The sequence below is a fragment of the Phacochoerus africanus genome, chromosome 7, assembly GCF_016906955.1.
Source record: "Phacochoerus africanus isolate WHEZ1 chromosome 7, ROS_Pafr_v1, whole genome shotgun sequence".
NCBI classification, from domain to species: Eukaryota; Metazoa; Chordata; class Mammalia; order Artiodactyla; family Suidae; genus Phacochoerus; species Phacochoerus africanus.
The window spans coordinates 86,739,983-86,759,288 of NC_062550.1; the positions used below are offsets into that span (position 1 = coordinate 86,739,983).

The 19,306-nt window shown below is 40.5% G+C and overlaps 1 protein-coding gene across 1 annotated transcript in view; it reads left to right on the forward strand.

The window, feature by feature from the left end:
• Nucleotides 1-1,538: 1,538 nt before the first annotated feature.
• The window catches only part of SLC5A8 (solute carrier family 5 member 8), a 55,309-nt gene continuing 37,541 nt past the window's right edge, over nt 1,539-19,306 (forward strand). The window contains exons 1-3 of the mRNA XM_047788187.1: nt 1,539-2,306; nt 10,187-10,252; nt 12,169-12,220. Of these exons, the coding sequence (XP_047644143.1) occupies nt 1,956-2,306; nt 10,187-10,252; nt 12,169-12,220 (469 nt within the window). The 5' untranslated portion in view covers nt 1,539-1,955. The remainder of the gene's footprint in view (nt 2,307-10,186; nt 10,253-12,168; nt 12,221-19,306) is intronic.

Here is a 19,306-nt window from a genome sequence, read left to right on the forward strand (position 1 = left end):
CCAAAATGCCTCTTTCTCTATACAGTCAGAGGTCATCACCTCCAGAGAACATACCATCTCTTTTAATGCTCTGGCAGGATGCTAATGGGGGGGAGTACACCGTCAGTGCACAGTGAATCTTAGGAGAGCTCGTTCTTAGAAGTGAAGCACTATAGTTTGGATGAAGACAGAAGAACCCCAGATGCAGTGGATGCTATAACTTTTACGATGTTTTGTTGTTGTTGTTGTTGTCATCGTCGTTGTTTGGGCCACACACATGGCATATGGAAGTTCCTGGGCCAGGAATGAAATCCCATCTGCAGTTGCAATCTATACCAAAGGTGTGGTGATGCCAGATCCTTAACTCGCTGCACAGGGCGGGGGATTGAACTTGTGCCACCACAGAGACAACTCTGGATCCTTAACCTGCTGTGCTGCAGCAGGAACCATGCTGTGCCACCATGCTGTTTCATGCCAAGAGTTGGAGCACCAGGCAGCGACAGCAGAAGAAAATACCATCTCTGTCCAAGAGAGTCATAAGAAATACAAATATAATAAATTTCACACAGTTGGGACACAATTCAAACCACACTGTTGTTTAAATAATTGAATTACCTGGATTTAGCTTCTATTTCCTTCTTTATTTCCTTTCAAACGTGTTATACAAATAATGCCAGTTTACCAAAAATAAAATAAAATACTAAAATCTGATATAGCTTTCTTCACAGACTAGCCTGAGCTAAATGCATTCTGTGGATTGTTTACCCAGGATCAACTGATAAATAATAGAGTTATACAAAAATGAACAAGGGTGGCTTGAAATAGATCTATGCCAGGGCCTATTTGGCTGAAGGGTCTAACTTTAGAAGAAAAACCTGAGAGTCACATTACTCTTCAGGTGTGACTCGTGTTGTTAGTAATATTTCCAGGCAAGACATTTAAAATAGGTCCTAAGTGCTAATACTGGAGATGATCTTGCATTTGACATGCTTTCAAGTGGCTTCATTTTAGTGTACATAGCATTGTGATTAAGAGAACAAACTCTGATAACAGACCTGGATTTAAAATCTTAATCTCCACCATTTCCTTTGTCAAGTGTTTTAACCTTTGAAAAACGGAGATGATTCCTATATCAAAGGTAAGAGTAAGGATGACACTAGTTCATGTATAAGGTGCCCAGCAGGTTTTATGTCACATGGTAAGGCTCATTAAATAGTATGCATCATTAATATTATAGCAACTATCATTTGTAGAAGAGACTGTTGAGGATCAAAATCGTTGAAATGAAAATGCAGGCAAGCAATAGCACAGACTTCTTGCTCTCCTTTATAACTGCTTACTTGCTTAAGGACTGGGACCTCAGCTCACGGCGCATTTTCCCCTATTGCCCGTTAATTTATCAAAGAAAACAATCTAAAACTCCAGGTGTGTCTTCCCACAAGGACCCGGTCTGTTGAACTGCAAAGCCAAAAGTAAAGGCGATACATTGCCCTTCGATCGCACGCCCCCATAGGTCACCTGCTTATTTAAATGGTGCGTCCCCTTGGGTGCCACTTGATAAAAGTTTCGCTGAGCGCTCCCTGTGGATTCGCCAGAGATAGCTGGGAGCTCCAGTAGCTCACCTGCCCAGGTGTACGCCGCGCTCCTTTATCCAACCGGCAACCCCGCCCGGCCTGGCACCTGCTGAGAGCTCAGCGTGGCATTACCGGGCGGTCGCCGAAGTCCCATCGTGAGGGGCTCTTTTGGCTTCGGTGGGCGCAGAGGCTGCTGCCAGCGCGTCCCCTTCTTTCCCCTTCGCCGGGCGCTGGGAGGCGGCGGAGACTGACACCGGCCAGACGCCTCTAATCCCCGCGGGGCGCCACGCCCGCCGCGCGCGGCTCAGGGAATAAGAAGTGAGCACCTGGCGCGCAGGTGAAGCTCCAGCTCGCGCCGCGGGGCCGCCACTTTGCGCTCAGGGCCCCGAAGACCGTGCGGCCATGGACGCCCCGCGGGGCATCGGCACCTTCTTGGTGTGGGACTACGTCGTGTTCGCCGCGATGCTGCTCATCTCGGCGGTCATTGGCATCTACTACGCCTTCGCGGGGGGCGGCCAGCAGACCTCCAAGGACTTCTTGATGGGCGGCCGCAGGATGACCGCCATGCCCGTGGCGATGTCCCTCACCGCCAGCTTTATGTCGGCCGTCACCGTCCTAGGCACCCCCGCCGAGGTCTATCGTTTTGGGGCCATATTCAGCATCTTTGCCATTACCTACTTCTTTGTGGTGGTCCTCAGCGCGGAGGTCTTCCTCCCAGTGTTTTATAAACTGGGAATTACCAGCACCTACGAGGTAAAGGAGGAGGGAGGGCTCGGGGAGAGGTGATGGCATGAGGGGAGGACTTTTCAGGCTCCCGGAGGGCTTTTCCTGGGGGCAGACTCACTACCACGTCCAAGTCTCTCCCTGTCTGGGTTCATCACTTTACTCGCCCTCCTCTTTTGGGGAGAGGTGTCCTGTAAAGGAAAAAACATCTTGGGACTAACTCTCATGAGCTGGGTGGAAAAGAGAGGCTCCCAGAATAAAGAGTTATTTGGACTCGTGCTCGCAAAGGCCTTTCTATTTTAACATCTTTGATTCCAAATCAAGGGACAAGACTGTTAAAAATGTATCGCCCTGAGGGAGAGTAAGTCTTTTAAGTTTCAGCTCTTCCTGCTTGAAATGAATCCCCTCCTTCCAGGTCCTCAGGCTCCACTCACTTTTTGGGGTTGCAGGGAAAGGACTGTGCTCTCCCCTCCTTCCAGAGAGGCAAAAACACACATGGTTAAGATGCTGTGTCTCTTGTCCCAGCTCCTGCATTTGAGACTGAATTCCTCCATTACAAACTGGGTAACCTTGGTGACTTATTTAACCTTTGGTGCCTATTTTTTCATCTCAGAATGGGGATAATAATACCAACTATCTCATCTGGTTGTTGGGAGGATTAAATGAGATGATGCAAGGATAGCATTTAGAATAATGCCTGGGAGTTCCCGTCGTGGCGCAGTGGTTAACGAATCCGACTAGGAACCATGAGGTTGTGGGTTCGGTCCCTGCCCTTGCTCAGTGGGTTAACGATCCGGCGTTGCCGCGAGCTGTGGTGTAGGTTGCAGACGCGGCTCGGATCCCACGTTGCTGTGGCTCTGGTGTAGGCCGGTGGCTACAGCTCCGATTCAACCCCTAGCCTGGGAACCTCCATATGCCACGGGAGCGGCCCAAGAAATAGCAACAACAACAACAACAACAACAACAACAAAAATAGAATAGTGCCTGGCACAAGGTAAGGGCTGAATAAATGTTGGCCATAGGTACTGGGTATTGGAGGGAGGGGTGGTTCCCTGGAGATCACTAGGAATATTTGGCTGCAAAGTTCTTACACAGCTCTCTGCCTTCTGTCTATGTGGAAAGAGAGAGATGATTAAGGAAAACTGTCTTTCCCGTCGCATGGGTCCACGGGTTATAGGTTTTCTCAAGATGTCTGCGGGAAAGGGCTTTGCAAAGATAGTGTGAATGTTTGGTTTAGTTTAAAGAGCTATTGAATTCAAATGTCAGGGGAAATAAAAGTTCAGGGGAGTGGTCGGGCTCATTCTATGAGGTCCACAGACAAACCTGCCCAAGTGTTCTCTCTAATACACCATTATCCAGAGGATTCCGAGTCTCATTCTCAGCAGCCACCTCTGTCCTGAGTTTATGTAGTGTTTGCCCCAACCCAGAGCCACTCGAAGGTGGTTTCTGAGTGAGGTTGGTTTAACTGGTGCTGGGGATGGGGCCCGATGGCACAAATGTTGATGACAAACTGCCTGGGCTCTAGTGATGTCACCAGGGTGAGGTGCCCACGGGGCGGCATTGCCTTCTTTGCCCTCGAGTCATTGCGTTTGGAAGAGTTTAGTCATCACCCCAGAAGTGAGCAGAATGGAACTTTTTTGTTTTGTTCATAGGTGACAAATTGACTGCCCCAGGCCAAACTCAGTCTTTGAGGTGTTTGTTTGTTTGTTTTTACCATTATAGTATTTTGAAAACAAAATAAAACCCCTAATTTAGCTTTAATGATGAGAAATTCAGTAAAATTCTAGATTCTGCTTCTTTTGGAACTTAGAAGACTGGCAACACGAGGCTCACATTCCTTGTGGCCACAGGAACCCCAGTTTACAGCCTTTGCTCTCACTCCCTATTAATTTCTATGCATCATTGTATCTGCATGGTTACTTTCTTATGATAGAGAAATCTCTCTGCGCTTAAGTCTTTGTCAAAAATGCAAAAGGGAGTTCTTCTGTGGCACAGCGGGCTAAGGGTCTGGCATTGTCACTGCAGTGGCTCAGGTTTGATCGCTGGCCCAGGAACTTCCACATGCTATGGGCCTGCCCCCCTTCCCTCCCCCCCAAAAAAATGCAAAAAGGAATATGGATCAAGGTGAAGGAGTTCATGTTTTCAAGGGGATGTAAAATAACTTATTTCTTAATGGAATAAGAATATTCCATTAAGGAATATTTCAACCTCACTAGGTGGTTGCCTGGCTGATCCACTCGTGTATTTTACCTGATTGAGATCTGTAGGCATTTTGAACTCTGATCTGTAGTTAACCAACTTCAAAACCCAGAAAGGACCTGGCAAGAGGACTTCAGTCCCCATAGATGAATGCTCCTCTCGTAATCACTGACCTGTGCCTCTTTGGAGCAGCAACAACAACTCAACCAGAAACAGAATTTCCATACATTTGCAATGGTGGACTCTAAGTTAGCAGGATCCCAGTGAAAAGTGGCAAAGAGCTGTTGTTTACTGAAGGTTTAAATAAATGTTGAGCACTGGGCTGCCTGATTTATATACATCATCTCAGCCAGTACTCAAAATAATCCGTATGAAGGAGGTACTGTGGGAGCTCCATTTTGTAGACAGAGACATTCAGAGTAAGTTAAGCTACACAAGAGAGCGTGAAGCAAAGTGGACACATGCCTAGAAGCTGTGTGGTGGTGCATACTGGCAGTTTCTGAAGGCTTCCCTGAGTGTTATAACCCCAGGCAGAGCTTAGGAGACAGCAGGGGAAAGGGAAGTGGTGCAGGACACTGGGGGTGACCACAACGGGGGATACTAGGCAACCGGGGACAGAGAAGTTAGGTAACATGTTACCCTAGCAGCTGGTCATGGAAAACACTTTCTTGTGGCATATTTTGTTTGTTTTATGCTGAGAGGCAGAGCCAACTATACAGAATAAGAAGTCCAGCATTGAGATACCCTGGCATTCTTGCTTGAGTGTGAAATTTCTCCCTATTTATGGCTTGTTAGCTATAGTTTGTTGTTCAGAAGAATTTTTGATATCTATTTATCACTTTCTTCAAGGTTTAGTACTGATAGGTGTTTAGGAACTCCCAGACCTACAGAGGAGAAATATCCTGCAGGAACCCAATGGCATTCATCATTTCTTTAGGACCTTTCTGGCTCCAGCAAAATCTGTTTGAATTAAGTTTTCCAGACTCCCTCTCTCCTTTTTTTTTTTGTCATTCGTGGTTAACATTGTTGATCCTCAGGCTCCAGTAGTTCTGGGGGCTACTTGTTCATGGTTATTAGGTAGTTAACTTTTTCCATTTGGTGGAGGTTTTAGCATCTGTAAAACAACTCAGGAAATATGTGGCAGATGCTGTTATGTAGGTACTTCAGGGAGGAACTAAAGATTCTGTGACTACCATATGGCTGATTTACTGTTCAAATTGTTGCCAATTCTCCTGGCCTGACGGCTGCTTTTGTCACTACATGTTCGCATACTTTAAATCACTAATTCTTGAGCCAGGCTTTAGTGACTCAGGGGAGGCTTGGGAGACTACAGCCTTTCTACAAACAAGAGGCAGGCAAAGGACATGGGGCAGGAGCCTGTCCCAGGAAGGCCCGATAAGGTCCTACTTGGGTACATAGGCACCTATTATTCTATAGTTTTGTCTAGAAATCCTGGGATTTCTCTGAGCTTACTGATCAGTGACTTGGTCTTTAGATATTTCTTTAGTAACCTAGTAGCTGATGTGGGCAAAGAATGTCTCTGCCATTTCAGTAAACAAAGGATGTTGTGGCCAGAAAGCCATCAGCCACTATAGCCACCTCCCCATCCTGTGGTGTTTCCTGAGGGATTTCAGGATGGAGAAAAAATAGGATACTGGCCCTATTAGTTAAGATGCATATGAAAAGAAGGATTTCAATAAGACCAGACTCTTGGGTCTCCACATACATAGAAGAGCACTAAAATCATCAACCTGAGATGTCTAGATTTTATGATTAGCAGTCATCTTTTGATGTCCAACTACATGGGCTTTTTTTTGTATTTTGTTTTTTTGGTGGCTGCCCTCGTGGCATATGAAAGTTCCCTGGGCCAGGGATTGAACCTGCTGAGCAACAGCTATGACAACATGGTATCCTTCACCACCCCGCCTTTTACAGTTTTTTAAAATAAATTTTATTGGAGTATAGTCTCAGAAAGTTGTGTTAGTTTCAGGTGTACAGCAAAGTAAATCAGATATATATATATATATATATTCCTTTTCAGATTATTTTCCCATATAGGTTAGTACACAGTATTGGGTAGATTACCCTGTGCTATATAGTAGGTCTTTGTTACCTATGTATTTCATACATATTCCTGTGTATATGACAATCCCAACCCCCTAATTTATCTCTCCTGCCTCACATTTACCTTTTGGTAACCATAAATTTGGCTTCAAAATCTTTGAGTCTGTTTTTGTTTCCTAAGTTCTTTCGTATCATTTTTTGTTAGATCCCATGTATTAGTGATCTCATATGATATTGTCTTTCTCTGTTTAACCTACTTCATTTAGTATGATAATTTCTAGGTCCATCCATTCATGTTGCTGGAAATCGCATTATTTCATTCTTTTTATGGCTGAATAATATTCCATTGTGTATATGTACCATATCTTCTTTATCCAGTCCGTCCTCTGTTGACAGATATTTAGGGATCCTTTCTTTAACCCACTGTGCCTGGTCGGTGATCGAACCCACATCTCTGCAGTGACCCTCGTCATTGCAGTCAGATTCTTAACCCACAGTGCCACAGTGGGAACTCCTCGACTACATGTTTTTGTCTCCTAGTAAATACGCCTACATATCCTGGCTCCTCCCTTATCTCTTTGGAAAAGTCCCTCAGAGCTATCTGAGAGGCTGCCGTCTTGGGCTATAGTCCTCAGTAAGGCTTCAGAGTAAAACATAATTCTCAACTTTTAGGTTGTGTACTTTTTTCATTCAGCACTGAGATAGTGATAGACTTTTTGGTTCTGTCTTGAGTTAGTTTTTTGTGAAGGGAAAAAAAATATTTATGTATATGTATACATATATATATGTCTCTGTGTGTGTATGTGTTTGTGTGTGTGTGTGTGTATATATATATATATATATATATGGTTCAGCTTGCTACACATTCTTACCTCCATCACATTTTTCTCTTCAGTTTTCTTTAGTCTCCAGCAATTTGGATACATGTACCTAGAAAAGGCAAAGACTTCTTCGTCAATTCGTGTTCATTTATTTATTTAGTTAGTTATTGTCTTTTTTTGCCTTTTTTAGGGCTACACCCACGGCATATGGAGGTTCCCAGGCTAGGAGTCTAATCGGAGCTGTAGCTGCCAGCCAACACCACAGCCACAGTAACTCGGGATCCAAGCCGCATCTGCAACCTACACCACAGCTCACCGCAATGCCAGATCCTTAACCCACTGAGCAAGGCCAGGGATAGAACCTGAAACCTCATGGTTCCTAGTCAGATTCGTTTCCCCTGAGCCATGACGGGAACTCCCTCATGTACATTTATTCTTAATAGTGTTTCACTAAAACAACTCAGAAGAAATAACACTGCCCTGTTTCCAGGCTTCAATACACTTCTCCAGTCTTCTAAAAAGTCTTTCAAAATATTCTTGGATGATTTTGACACAAATGCTTCACTGAGATTCAAATTCTCAAGGCCCGTGGATTTGGACACCAGCTCTATAATGTCTTACTTTTAAGTGAACGGTTTATGACACTTCCCCATCTATTTACATCATTTGGTAGTCTCCAAAACCCTGCCAAGTTAGAGAGGAAAGAATTATTACTATGATCTACATTTTCCAAAGGAGGAAATTGAGATATTGAGTGACTACTGCAAGCTCGTGGAGTCAAGCCTGAGACTGGAACAAGGGCTGGAAGTCTTCCCCCAGTGTACTACACTGCGCTGTATATTTTTTACTCAGCAATTATCTTTGGAGGTCCTACTGTGTGTAAGTGCCACTCATTCACCCTGATGACTCTTAGACACATGATCAGTTTACTTGTTATTTCAAATGACATAGTGGTTATGTGCACAGATTTTGCCATCAAATGGTCCTAGATTTGCACTGTGCCTCCAGCAGTTATTAGATTGCAGCTGTGGTGTTATTTCTGAGCCCCAGTGTCCTCTTCTGTAACATGAACTTATGTGTAGTAACTGCCTCAGGGAGTTGTTGGGAAGACAGTGCATGCAGCAAATACTCTGTAAATGTTAGCTGTGATTCTGAAGCAAAATATCTGGTGTCTTTTCCTCTGACATTTACCTAATGTCAGTTTTTCCTTCCTCTCTTTTCCTGCTGTATGGAAAGACTATTGATAGCCTTAAAATCCTCTCTACATATTTAAGTTTGCTACCAGGGAACTCAAGTTAAAGAATGTCTTGAACACCAGCTTTCTTCCAGCTCTGAAATCCTAGGATTCTAACTCTGTAATACATTATGATATATAACATATGAGATAGGCACACTACTGGCATACCTCAGAGATATGGTAGATTTGGTTCTAGACTATCTCAATAAAGGGAGTATTTCAATAAAGCAAAGTCACACACATTTTTTGGTTTTCCCAAAATAGACTATGTTGTAGTCTATAAAGTGTACAATAGCTCTATGTCTAAAAACAATGTAATACCTTAATTAAAAAAATAAATACTGCTAAAAATGCTAACCATTATCATAGCCTTCAGCCAGTTATGATTTTTTGCAATAGCATCAGAGATCACTGATCACAGGTCACCATAACAATAAAATAATAATGTAAAAGTTTGAAATATTGTGAGAATTACTAAAATGTGACACAAAAACATGAAGTGAGCACATGCTTTCAGAAAAATGGCACCAACAGACTTGCTCGATGCAAGATTACCCCTAACCTTCCACTTGTAAAAAATGCAGTACCTGTGAGGCACATAAAGCGACGTGCAGTAAAACGAGGTATGCTTGTATATTATTAGGTAAACACAGATGTCAAGGTTGGCTCTAAACAGGAGCTGACTTGGGCTGATTTAAGTTGAAAATTTTTACTGGAAGGATATGGAGGTAGCTCACAGAATAGGGAAAAGCTGAGCAAACAGACTCTGAAAAGGAGAGAAGCCAAGGTGGCCCCTTTAGGTCACCCTGACAGTTCTGCACCAGTCATTTTCTGTCTTTATATCTTGCCTCTAAGATTCAACTGCCCATTGAGAAGAGAAACTGATTGGCTGAACTTGGGCCATGTAACCACCCTGTGGTCCGAGGAGGCAGACACCTTGATGGACAATTCCATCACAATTACTTGAAGTGGGAATTTCAATTTCCTAAGTGAACCAAGGGAAATGTATTGAGTAGATAGCAAGAGAAAAGGAAGGACAACACCTTTGCCCATTCTGAAAATGCAGAATGTAATTCCTTTTGTCAGACATTCTGGAAAAGGCAAAACTTGTAGGGATGGAGAACAGATCAGTGATTGTCAAGGTTTAGGGATAGGGGAAGGTTTTGACCACAGAAGAGCAACAGGAAGAGGTTTTTCTGGAGATAATGGGAAGGTTTTGTGTTAAAACCCATTGAGCTGAATGAACTCTGAAACAAGGGTCAATTTTGCTGTATGTAATTAAAAATAAAAGTAAAATAGAAATGCAGCATACAAGGAATTCTTTTGTGGTGTAGTGGGTTAAGGATCCTAACGTTGTCACTGAAGTGGCTTGAGTCACTGCTGTGGTGCAGGTTTGATCCCTTGCCTTGTAACTTCTGCATATCATGAGTGCGGCCACCAAAAAAAGAAAAAAGAAAAAAAAAAAGGCAATGCAGAATACTAATTAGTTATGAAGTTGCTTTAAATTTCTAATTCCTTCTTAAACTGCTGGTTTTTAAAAAGTGTTCAGATGTTTCACACATTAACCATTTTTCCTTTTTTGGAAACAGTATTTAGAACTTCGATTTAACAAATGCGTTCGTCTCTGTGGAACAATCCTCTTCATTGTTCAAACGGTAAGTAGCTCTCAGTTCATTTATTTTATCATTTTTCATCCAAAATTTTTTTAAACAAGGCACCTAGGCCAAGCTTATTGGGTAGATACATGAAAGATAAAAAAGAGATGTGGAAAACAGGAGGAAACAAAACAGGAAAAACACTTGTCACTAAATAACATTAATCCTTACGTCATTAAACAATGTTGCAGCAAATACATTACTTCCTGGGAAAACAGAATGAATTAAGTGAACATTGAGTACTATTTTGATCAAGCAACAGTAAGGGCATTACTGAGATGACAAAGACATTTGGAGAAACTGTAGTAGCTGATTTAGGAATTGTAATAAAGGCGAAACAAGTTGTATGTTTCCTAGTATTTTTGCAACATGTCGAGTAATAAGTTTAATAAGAAAAATTAATTGACATAGGAAGACAATAGGAAATAATTTTCTTTGCTTCGAAGCCTACTTTTAAAAATGCATCAGTGCCCTCTTTTACAAACTGAACTGTAAAACCCACTTGAAACAGTCACTGAGTGTAAAATGACAAAACTGTGCACTATGGAGGAGTTTTTAAAGCCAAGCACGCAATCCAGTATTTCAAGAATATGCAAGTATAGATTTACTGGTTGGCACACGTGGAAAACAAAGATTTGCCAAGCCGTCATTGACAGAAAACGCTCCCTATCCTTAATCTAGGCTGCTGGAGGCTTTTCAGGATCACTGTCGCATGACTTATAGCTATCTTTCTATTGACAGCTAAGTGCTTTAACGAGTTTAATAATGGAGTTCTAGGAAGCGGTTTTCATTCTCATCCCTATCGACAATTCCATTTCTCCAATAGAAAGCATGTGCAGGGGGCCTTGTACATTATTTGACTCCATTTTATAACTTTGTAAATTACAGAGCTTAAATTTTATCAGTACTTAACACTTGCAATGGGAAAGGAAAGAGCCCTTTGGGGTCTGATAGAAATTCTGACACAGAACTGAGGCTGGAGGCTTGCATTCAACAGTGGGGTATCAGACCCTTTTTGAGTCATTGTTGCGTCCCAACAGAAATTAAAAAGTGTGGGCAATGTTTAGGAAGATTGCCTGTGGTCACATTTTCAAATCTTTAGCTTGGGTGGAATAACGACGGTGGAAAGCTAGATGATTCATGCAAAAAAGAGGGGTGCTTTAAGATCTGCTATTTGAAGGACTTACTTCCATAGAATTGCTCATACAATGTAATCAAATAATCAAATACTACATAATACTTTTTTATGTTTTATAGAGTAATCATAGAAGTAGCTTCTGTGGGATATGTTTGAAAGGTTAAGAGCAATTAAAATGATATTCTGAGAAAAAATTTGTCTTTCTCACTATTGTGCCCCAGATTAATAAATATTTGTTAAATGATGAATGAAAAATAATAAATGATATTATTATTATTAATTAGAATTTTTGCTGGCTTTGGGATATTTTAGGGCAAATTTATTCTTGTTTAATTAGTGGTCATGCAAACTTTAAAAGACAAATTTCCAAAATTTTCACTGTTTTCTTGGTTAATTATGCAGCGATTAATAACTGTGTGAAAGCATATGAATGATCATCCTCTTCTAAATTTACATCTTTTTTTTCTATCTAATTGTTTAGATCTAGGAAAATGGATTTCAAACTTGAATTGGTGGATCAGTGACTATCTGCACTAAGCACCACATGAGTAGTCATTACTTTTACACAGAATTTGTCATAAAAGATTTTTATAACCTATGATGACACTGCACATGGATAAGGAGTGTCAACTTCACCTAAATAACATTTTTCAAGTTATAAGCAAATTTTGTGAAGTATATTGAAACTGCTGTCTTAATTCATAATCAAATTTATAGGAAATATCTTTATTTTATTTCATAATTCATACCACTTACTTGGTTTTCTTCTTCCTCCTAGATTCTGTATACTGGAATTGTTATTTATGCCCCTGCTCTGGCCTTGAATCAAGGTACATTTTATTTTTTTTTTAATAATTTTTTTTATTTTCCCACTGTACAGCAAGGGGGTCAGGTTATCCTTACATGTATACATTACAATTACATTTTTCCCCCCACCCTTTCTTCTGTTGCAACATGAGTATCTAGACAAAGTTCTCAATGCTAGTCAGCAGAATCTCCTTGTAAGTCTATTCCAAGTTGTGTCTGATAAGCCCAAGCTCCCGATCCCTCCCACTCCCTCCCCCTCCCATCAGGCAGCCACAAGTCTCTTCTCCAAGTCCATGATTTTCTTTTCTGAGGAGATGTTCATTTGTGCTGGATATTAGATTCCAGTTATAAGTGATATCATATGGTATTTGTCTTTGTCTTTCTGGCTCACTTCACTCAGTATGAGATTCTCTAGCTCCATCCATGTTGCTGCAAATGGCATTATGTCATTCTTTTTTATGGCTGAGTAGTATTCCATTGTGTATATATACCACCTCTTCCGAATCCAATCATCTGTCGATGGACATTTGGGTTGTTTCCATATCCTGGCTATTGTGAATAGTGCTGCAATGAACATGCGGGTGCATGTGTCTCTTTTAAGTAGAGTTTTGTCCGGATAGATGCCCAAGAGTGGGATTGCAGGGTCATATGGAAGTTCTATGTATAGATTTCTAAGGTATCTCCAAACTGTTCTCCATAGTGGCTGTACCAGTTTACATTCCCACCAACAGTGCGAGAGGGTTCCCTTTTCTCCACAGCCCCTCCAGCACTTGTTATTTGTGGATTTATTAATGATGGCCATTCTGACTGGTGTGAGGTGGTATCTCATGGTAGTTTTGATTTGCATTTCTCTTATAACCAGTGATGTTGAGCATTTTTTCATGTGTTTGTTGGCCATCTGTATATCTTCTTTGGAGAAATGTCTATTCAGGTCTTGTGCCCATTTTTCCATTGGTTGATTGGCTTTTTTGCTGTTGGGTTGTATAAGTTGTTTATATATTCTAGAGATTAAGCCCTTGTCGGTTGCATCATTTGACACTATTTTCTCCCATTCTGTAAGTTGTCTTTTTGTTTTCTTTTTGGTTTCCTTTGCTGTGCAAAAGCTTTTCAGTTTGATGAGGTCCCATGGGTTTATTTTTGCTCTAATTTCGATTGCTTTGGGAGACTGACCTGAGAAAATATTCATGATGTTGATGTCAGAGAGTGTTTTGCCTAGGTTTTCTTCTAGGAGTTTGATGGTGTCCTGTCGTATATTTAAGTCTGTCAGCCATTTTGAGTTTATTTTTGTGCATGGTGTGAGGGTGTGTTCTAGTTTCATTGCTTTGCATGCAGCTGTCCAGGTTTCCCAGCAATGCTTGCTGAATAGACTTTCTTTTTCCCATTTTATGTTCTTGCCTCCCTTGTCAAAGATTAACTGACCATAGGTGTCAGGGTTTATTTCTGGATTCTCTATTCTGTTCCATTGGTCTGTCTGTCTGTTTTGATCCCAGTACCACACTGTTTTGATGACTGTGGCTTTGTAGTATTTCTTGAAGTCTGGGAGAGTGATGCCTCCTGCTTGGTTTTTGTTTCTCAGGATTGCTTTGGTGATTCTGGGTCTTTTGTGGTTCCATATAAATGTTTGGATTGTTTGTTCTAGTTCTGTGAAAAATGTCATGGGTAATTGGATAGGGATTGCATTGAATCTGTAGATTGCTTTGGGTAGTATGGCCATTTTTACAATATTGATTTTCCCAATCCAGGAACATGGAATATCTTTCCATTTCTTTACATCTTCTTTGATTTCTTTGATTAAAGTTTTATAGTTCTCGGCATATAGGTCCTTTACCTCCTTGGTCAGGTGTATTCCGAGGTATTTGATTTTGTGAGGTGCAATTTTAAAAGGTATCGTATTTTTGTATTCCTTTTCTAATATTTCATTGCTGGTATACAGAAATGCAACTGACTTCAGAATGTTCATCTTATATCCTGCTACTTTGCTGAATTTATGAATCAGTTCAAGCAGTTTTGGGGTTGAGTCCTTAGGGTTTTCTATGTATAGTATCATGTCATCTGCATACAGTGACAGTTTGATCTCTTCTGTTCCTATATGGATGCCTTTTATTTCTTTTGTTTGTCTAATTGCTGTGGCTAGGACTTCGAAAACTATGTTGAAGAGCAGTGGTGAGAGTGGGCATCCCTGTCTTGTTCCAGATTTGAGTGAGAAGGCTTTCAGTTTTTCCCCATTGAGTATTATATTTGCTGTGGGTTTATCATAAATGGCTTTGATTATATTCAGGAATGTTCCCTCTATACCCACTTTGGCGAGGGTCTTGATCATGAATGGATGTTGGACTTTGTAAGGTACATTTTAGAGTTACCAATATGCCACTCACATTTGGGTTTTTTTTTTTTTGGCTTTTTGGGGTCCTACTCATGGTATATGGAGGCTCCCAGGCTAGGGTTCTAATCGGAGCTGCAGCCACCGGCCTACACCACAGCCACAGCAATGCCAGATCCGAGCCGTGTCTGTTACCTATACCACAGTTCACGGAAACCCCAGATCCTTAACCCACTGAGCAGGGCCAGGGATCAAACCTGCAACCTCATGGTTCTTAGATTCGTTTCCTCTGTGCCACGATGGGAACTCCTGGGGGTTCATTTTTAATAGACCTTATTCTCTCTTCGGGAGCTGGAGAGGCAGGCCAGGTGGGTTTGGTGTCTACACTGGCAGCTTCCTAGTTTCCTGGATTGTAGCTCCAAAAGGTCTGTAGATCAGTAGAAGGGTAGACTTCACTAGGCAGTATTTCTCTGGGATGTGCCCAACAAGCCATTCTCCATTCCTTCAGAATCATCGCCCCCTGTAGTCTAAATCATGAATGACTGCACTTCTTCCCATGTGGCTAGAGCCTGGAGCCCATCTCCAAGAGGCTTCTGTGTTATTCAGCTCAGGCTCAGTCCTATTGTAAAATCTGGCAGGGAGAAAAACTTTTCTTCTCCCCACTTGGCCCACAGGACAAGAAAAAGAGATCTCTGTGATTTGAACTATCAGTTTGCTCATAGTGAAAAGTAACAGATTCTTAGAAACAAATGAGTGATGATTATACAGATCAACAAATTATTATACGGGTTAGGGTTAGGGTTAGGGTTTGATGCCCCTAGTTTTATGCCCTAGTTTTGGGGGCGTATAATAGCAATAAACCTGGGATTGTTTATTGAGGCAAAGGTATGTGTTAGTCATATCCTCAAAAGACTTCAGGGAAATTCTACATCCTTTGAATTCTTATCAATCAGAAATGAATTTATCTCTAAGACTGGTAAAATGGACAAGTGGACTCTGTTATGGGAAGAATGCAGTACAGTTCCTCAAGTTAATATAAAATGGAAATCCCCAGCTTACTGCACATATTAATTTCTTGATTTTATGATCCATAGGTAATAGTTGTCGCCTACGTTGATAAAGTGCAACAGTCTCATTACAAAGTAGAACTCCATTATATAATGTGCCTATTGAATTTTGAATATCAGGCATGTTCCGTGTTGATATTACCAGCATCATGAATGGATCACTTCATATGCAATGAGCTGAGCTATAAACTTCATAAGTTACCTATTGGCTTTCAGTGTAACTAAAGATGTTGGCTTTAGAGTTTTAAAGGGCAGTTCTGGGAATGAGAAAGCACTGCCTTCAATTGTGAAGAAGTCAAGGACTCGGTTCTTAGCAGTTTATGGAACCACTCCGTGGGAGTAAATTAGGATCCAAGGAACTGCATTTTGGTCATTTGAATATCAATTGTGTATTTTGTTGTTATCAAGGCAGTAGACAAAGCACAGCAGAGTACTTAGGTTGCAGCAGATGCTCAATAGAAACTTGTTTAGCTGAATTAGAATTTAGCATTCTCTAGGTATAATTTATAAACCTTTTTAAATTATGAAAAACTTCAAATTTATGCTGAAATAGAGAGAATAGTGTATTGAAACCTAATGTACCCTTAACTCTACACTAATAAGTATTGACTCGTGCTTTAATTCACTCCCTATTTCCCTCACTGTATTATTTTGCTGCAAGTCTGAGATATTTTATCATTTCATCTGAATTCAGTATGTCTTTCGTGTACTTTTTTTTTTCACTGAAGTGTAATTGACATGTTATGTAAGTTTCAGGTTTACCATACTGATTCAATATTTGTATATATTGCAGTGATCACTACAATGTCTAGTTAACATCCATCATCATATGTAGTTACAAAAAATTTTTGTTGTGATGAGAGATTTTAGCATTTACTCTCTTAAATGCAAATCAAAACTATAATGAGGTACCACATCACACCGGTCAGAATGGCCATCATTAAAAAGTCTACAAATAACAAATTCCGGAGAAGTTGTGAAGTAAAGGGAACCCCCTACACTCTTAGTGGGAATGTAAGTTAGTGCAGACACTATGGAAAACATTATGGGGTACCTCGGAAAACTAAAAATAGAATTACCATATGATCCAGTAATCTCCCTCCTGGGCATATATCAGGACAAAACTGTAATTCAAAAAGATACATGCACTGCTATGTTCACAGCAGCACTGTTCACACGTAGCCAAGATTTGGAAACAAACTAAATGTCCAAAGACAGGTGAATGGAGAAAGATGTGGTACATATATACAAAGGGATACAATTCATCCACAAAACAGAACAAAATAATGCCATTTGCACCAACATGAATGGATCTAAGGATATCATACTAAGTGAAGTAAGTCAGAAAGAGAAAGACAAATACCATATGACAGCACTTATATGTGGAATCTAAAATATGAAACAAATGAACCTATCTGCAAAACAGAAACAGACTCATAGACACAGAAAACAGACTTGTGGTTGCCAAAGGGGAAGGAGGTGAGGGTGGGGTGTTTTGGGGTTAGTAGATGTTACTGATTACATATAGAATGGATAAATAACAAGGTTCTACTGTATAGCACAGGAACTATATTCAGTATCCTGATATAAACCATAATGGAAAAGAATATAAAAAGAATGTATGTTATGTGTGTAACAGTCACTTTGCAGCACAGCAGAAATTAACACAACATTGTAAGTCAACAAAAAAAGTTTGAGGATTTACTCTTAGCAATTTTTAAAATGTGTGATACAGTATCATTAACATGCTGTATGTTGCATTCCTATGATGCATATATTGCATAACTGGAAGTTTGTACCAGGATGTGTTTTTTGTTTGTTTGTTTTTGTTTTTTTTTTTAAATATTTTTGTTTTTTTATTACTCAATGAATTTATTACATTTGTAGTTGTACAATTATCATCACAATCCAGTTTTATAGCATTTCCATCCCACAACCCCAGTGCATCCCCCCACCCCCCAAACTGTCTCCTTCAAAGACCATAAGTTTTTCAAAGTCTGTGAGTCAGCATCTGTTGTTCAAAGAAGTTCATTCTGTCCTCTTTTCAGATTCCACATGTCAGTTAAAGCATTTGATGTTGGTGTCTCATTGTATGGCTGAATTCACTTAGCATGATAATTTCTAGGTCCATCCATGTTGCTAAAAATGCCAGTATTTCATTCATTTTATTTATTTTATTATTTATTTATTCATTTTTATTTTTTTGTGCTTTTTTTATTACTCAATGAATTTATCACATCTATAGTTGTATAATGATCATCACAATCCAATTTCACAGGATATCTATCCCACAACCCAAGCACATCCCCCCACCCCCCAAACTGTCTCATCCAGAGACCATAAGTTTTTCAATGTCTGTGAGTCAGCATCTGTTCTGCAAAGAAGTTCAGTCTATCCTTTTTTTCAGATTCCACTTGTCAATGAAAGCATTCTGTGTTGGTGTCTCATTGTATGGCTGACTTCACTTAGCATGATAGTTTCTAGGTCCATCCATGTTGCTAAAAATGCTGTTATTTCGTTCTTTTTGATGGCTGAGTAATATTCCATTGTGTATATGTACCACATCTTCTGGATCCACTCCTCTGTCGATGGACATTTAGGTTGTTTCCGTGTCTTGGCTATTGAAAATAGTGCTGCAATGAACATCGGAGTACATGTGTCTTTGTGAGTCACAGTTTTCTTTGGATAGATGCCCAGGAGTGGGAATGCTGGATCAAATGGTAGTTCTATTTTGAGTTTTCTCCATCTCCCCCAGTCCTGTGGAGCTCTTGCACACAAGTCCCACTGGCCTTCAATGCCACATGCTCTGGGTGCTCTTTCTCCCAGTGCAAGATCCCCACACGTGGGAGTTTGATGTGGGGCACAGAATTCTCACTTCTATAGGTGAGTCTCTGTGAACCAGTTAGTTTTAGTCTGTGGGGCTTCCCATCCGGGAGATATGGGGTTGCATATATCCTCCTCCTACCTCTTGATGTGGCCTCCTCTTTGTCTTCTGGAGTAGGATATCTTTTTTAAGGTTTCTGGTCCATTTGGTTGAAGATTGCTCAGCCTTTCGTTGTGAATTTTGCTGTTTTTAGGAGAGAAGTTGAGCTCCAGTCCTTCTATTTGCCATCTTAATTCCATCCCCCTCCAGGATGTGTCTTTTAAACACAGTTGTACCTTCATCATTTCTAAAACCTTAACATTAATTCCTTAATATCGTCAATATGAGGTCAGTGTTCAGATTTCCTGGATTGTTTTCAGTATTTGTTAGAATCAGGATCCAAATAAGTTTATGTAACTATAATTGGTTCATTTGTCTCTTAAGTTTTTCTTTCTTGCTTTTTAAAACAGAAAATCATATTTTACTGGGGATATAGATTATATACAATAAAATGCACAGAACCTGACTGTACAGTTGGATAAGTTTTGACAATTTTGTATACTTGTTTGAGCACCACCCAACACAAGTTATAATATATTTCCATCATCAACCCCCCCCAAATTTTGTGCTTTTTCTGATAAATCCCACCTTCCATTCCAAGCAGCCAGTGCCTGATTTTCATCACCATAAATTTGTTTCCCCGTTCTTAGATTTTTATATAAATGGATTCAAATAGTGCCTTTTTGCGTCTGGTTTCTTTTGCTCAACAAAATGTTTTTGAGGCATTCATTCATGTTGCTACATGTATCAGTTCATTCTTTTTTATTGCTGGTTTTTTTATCATATGCATCTACCAAAA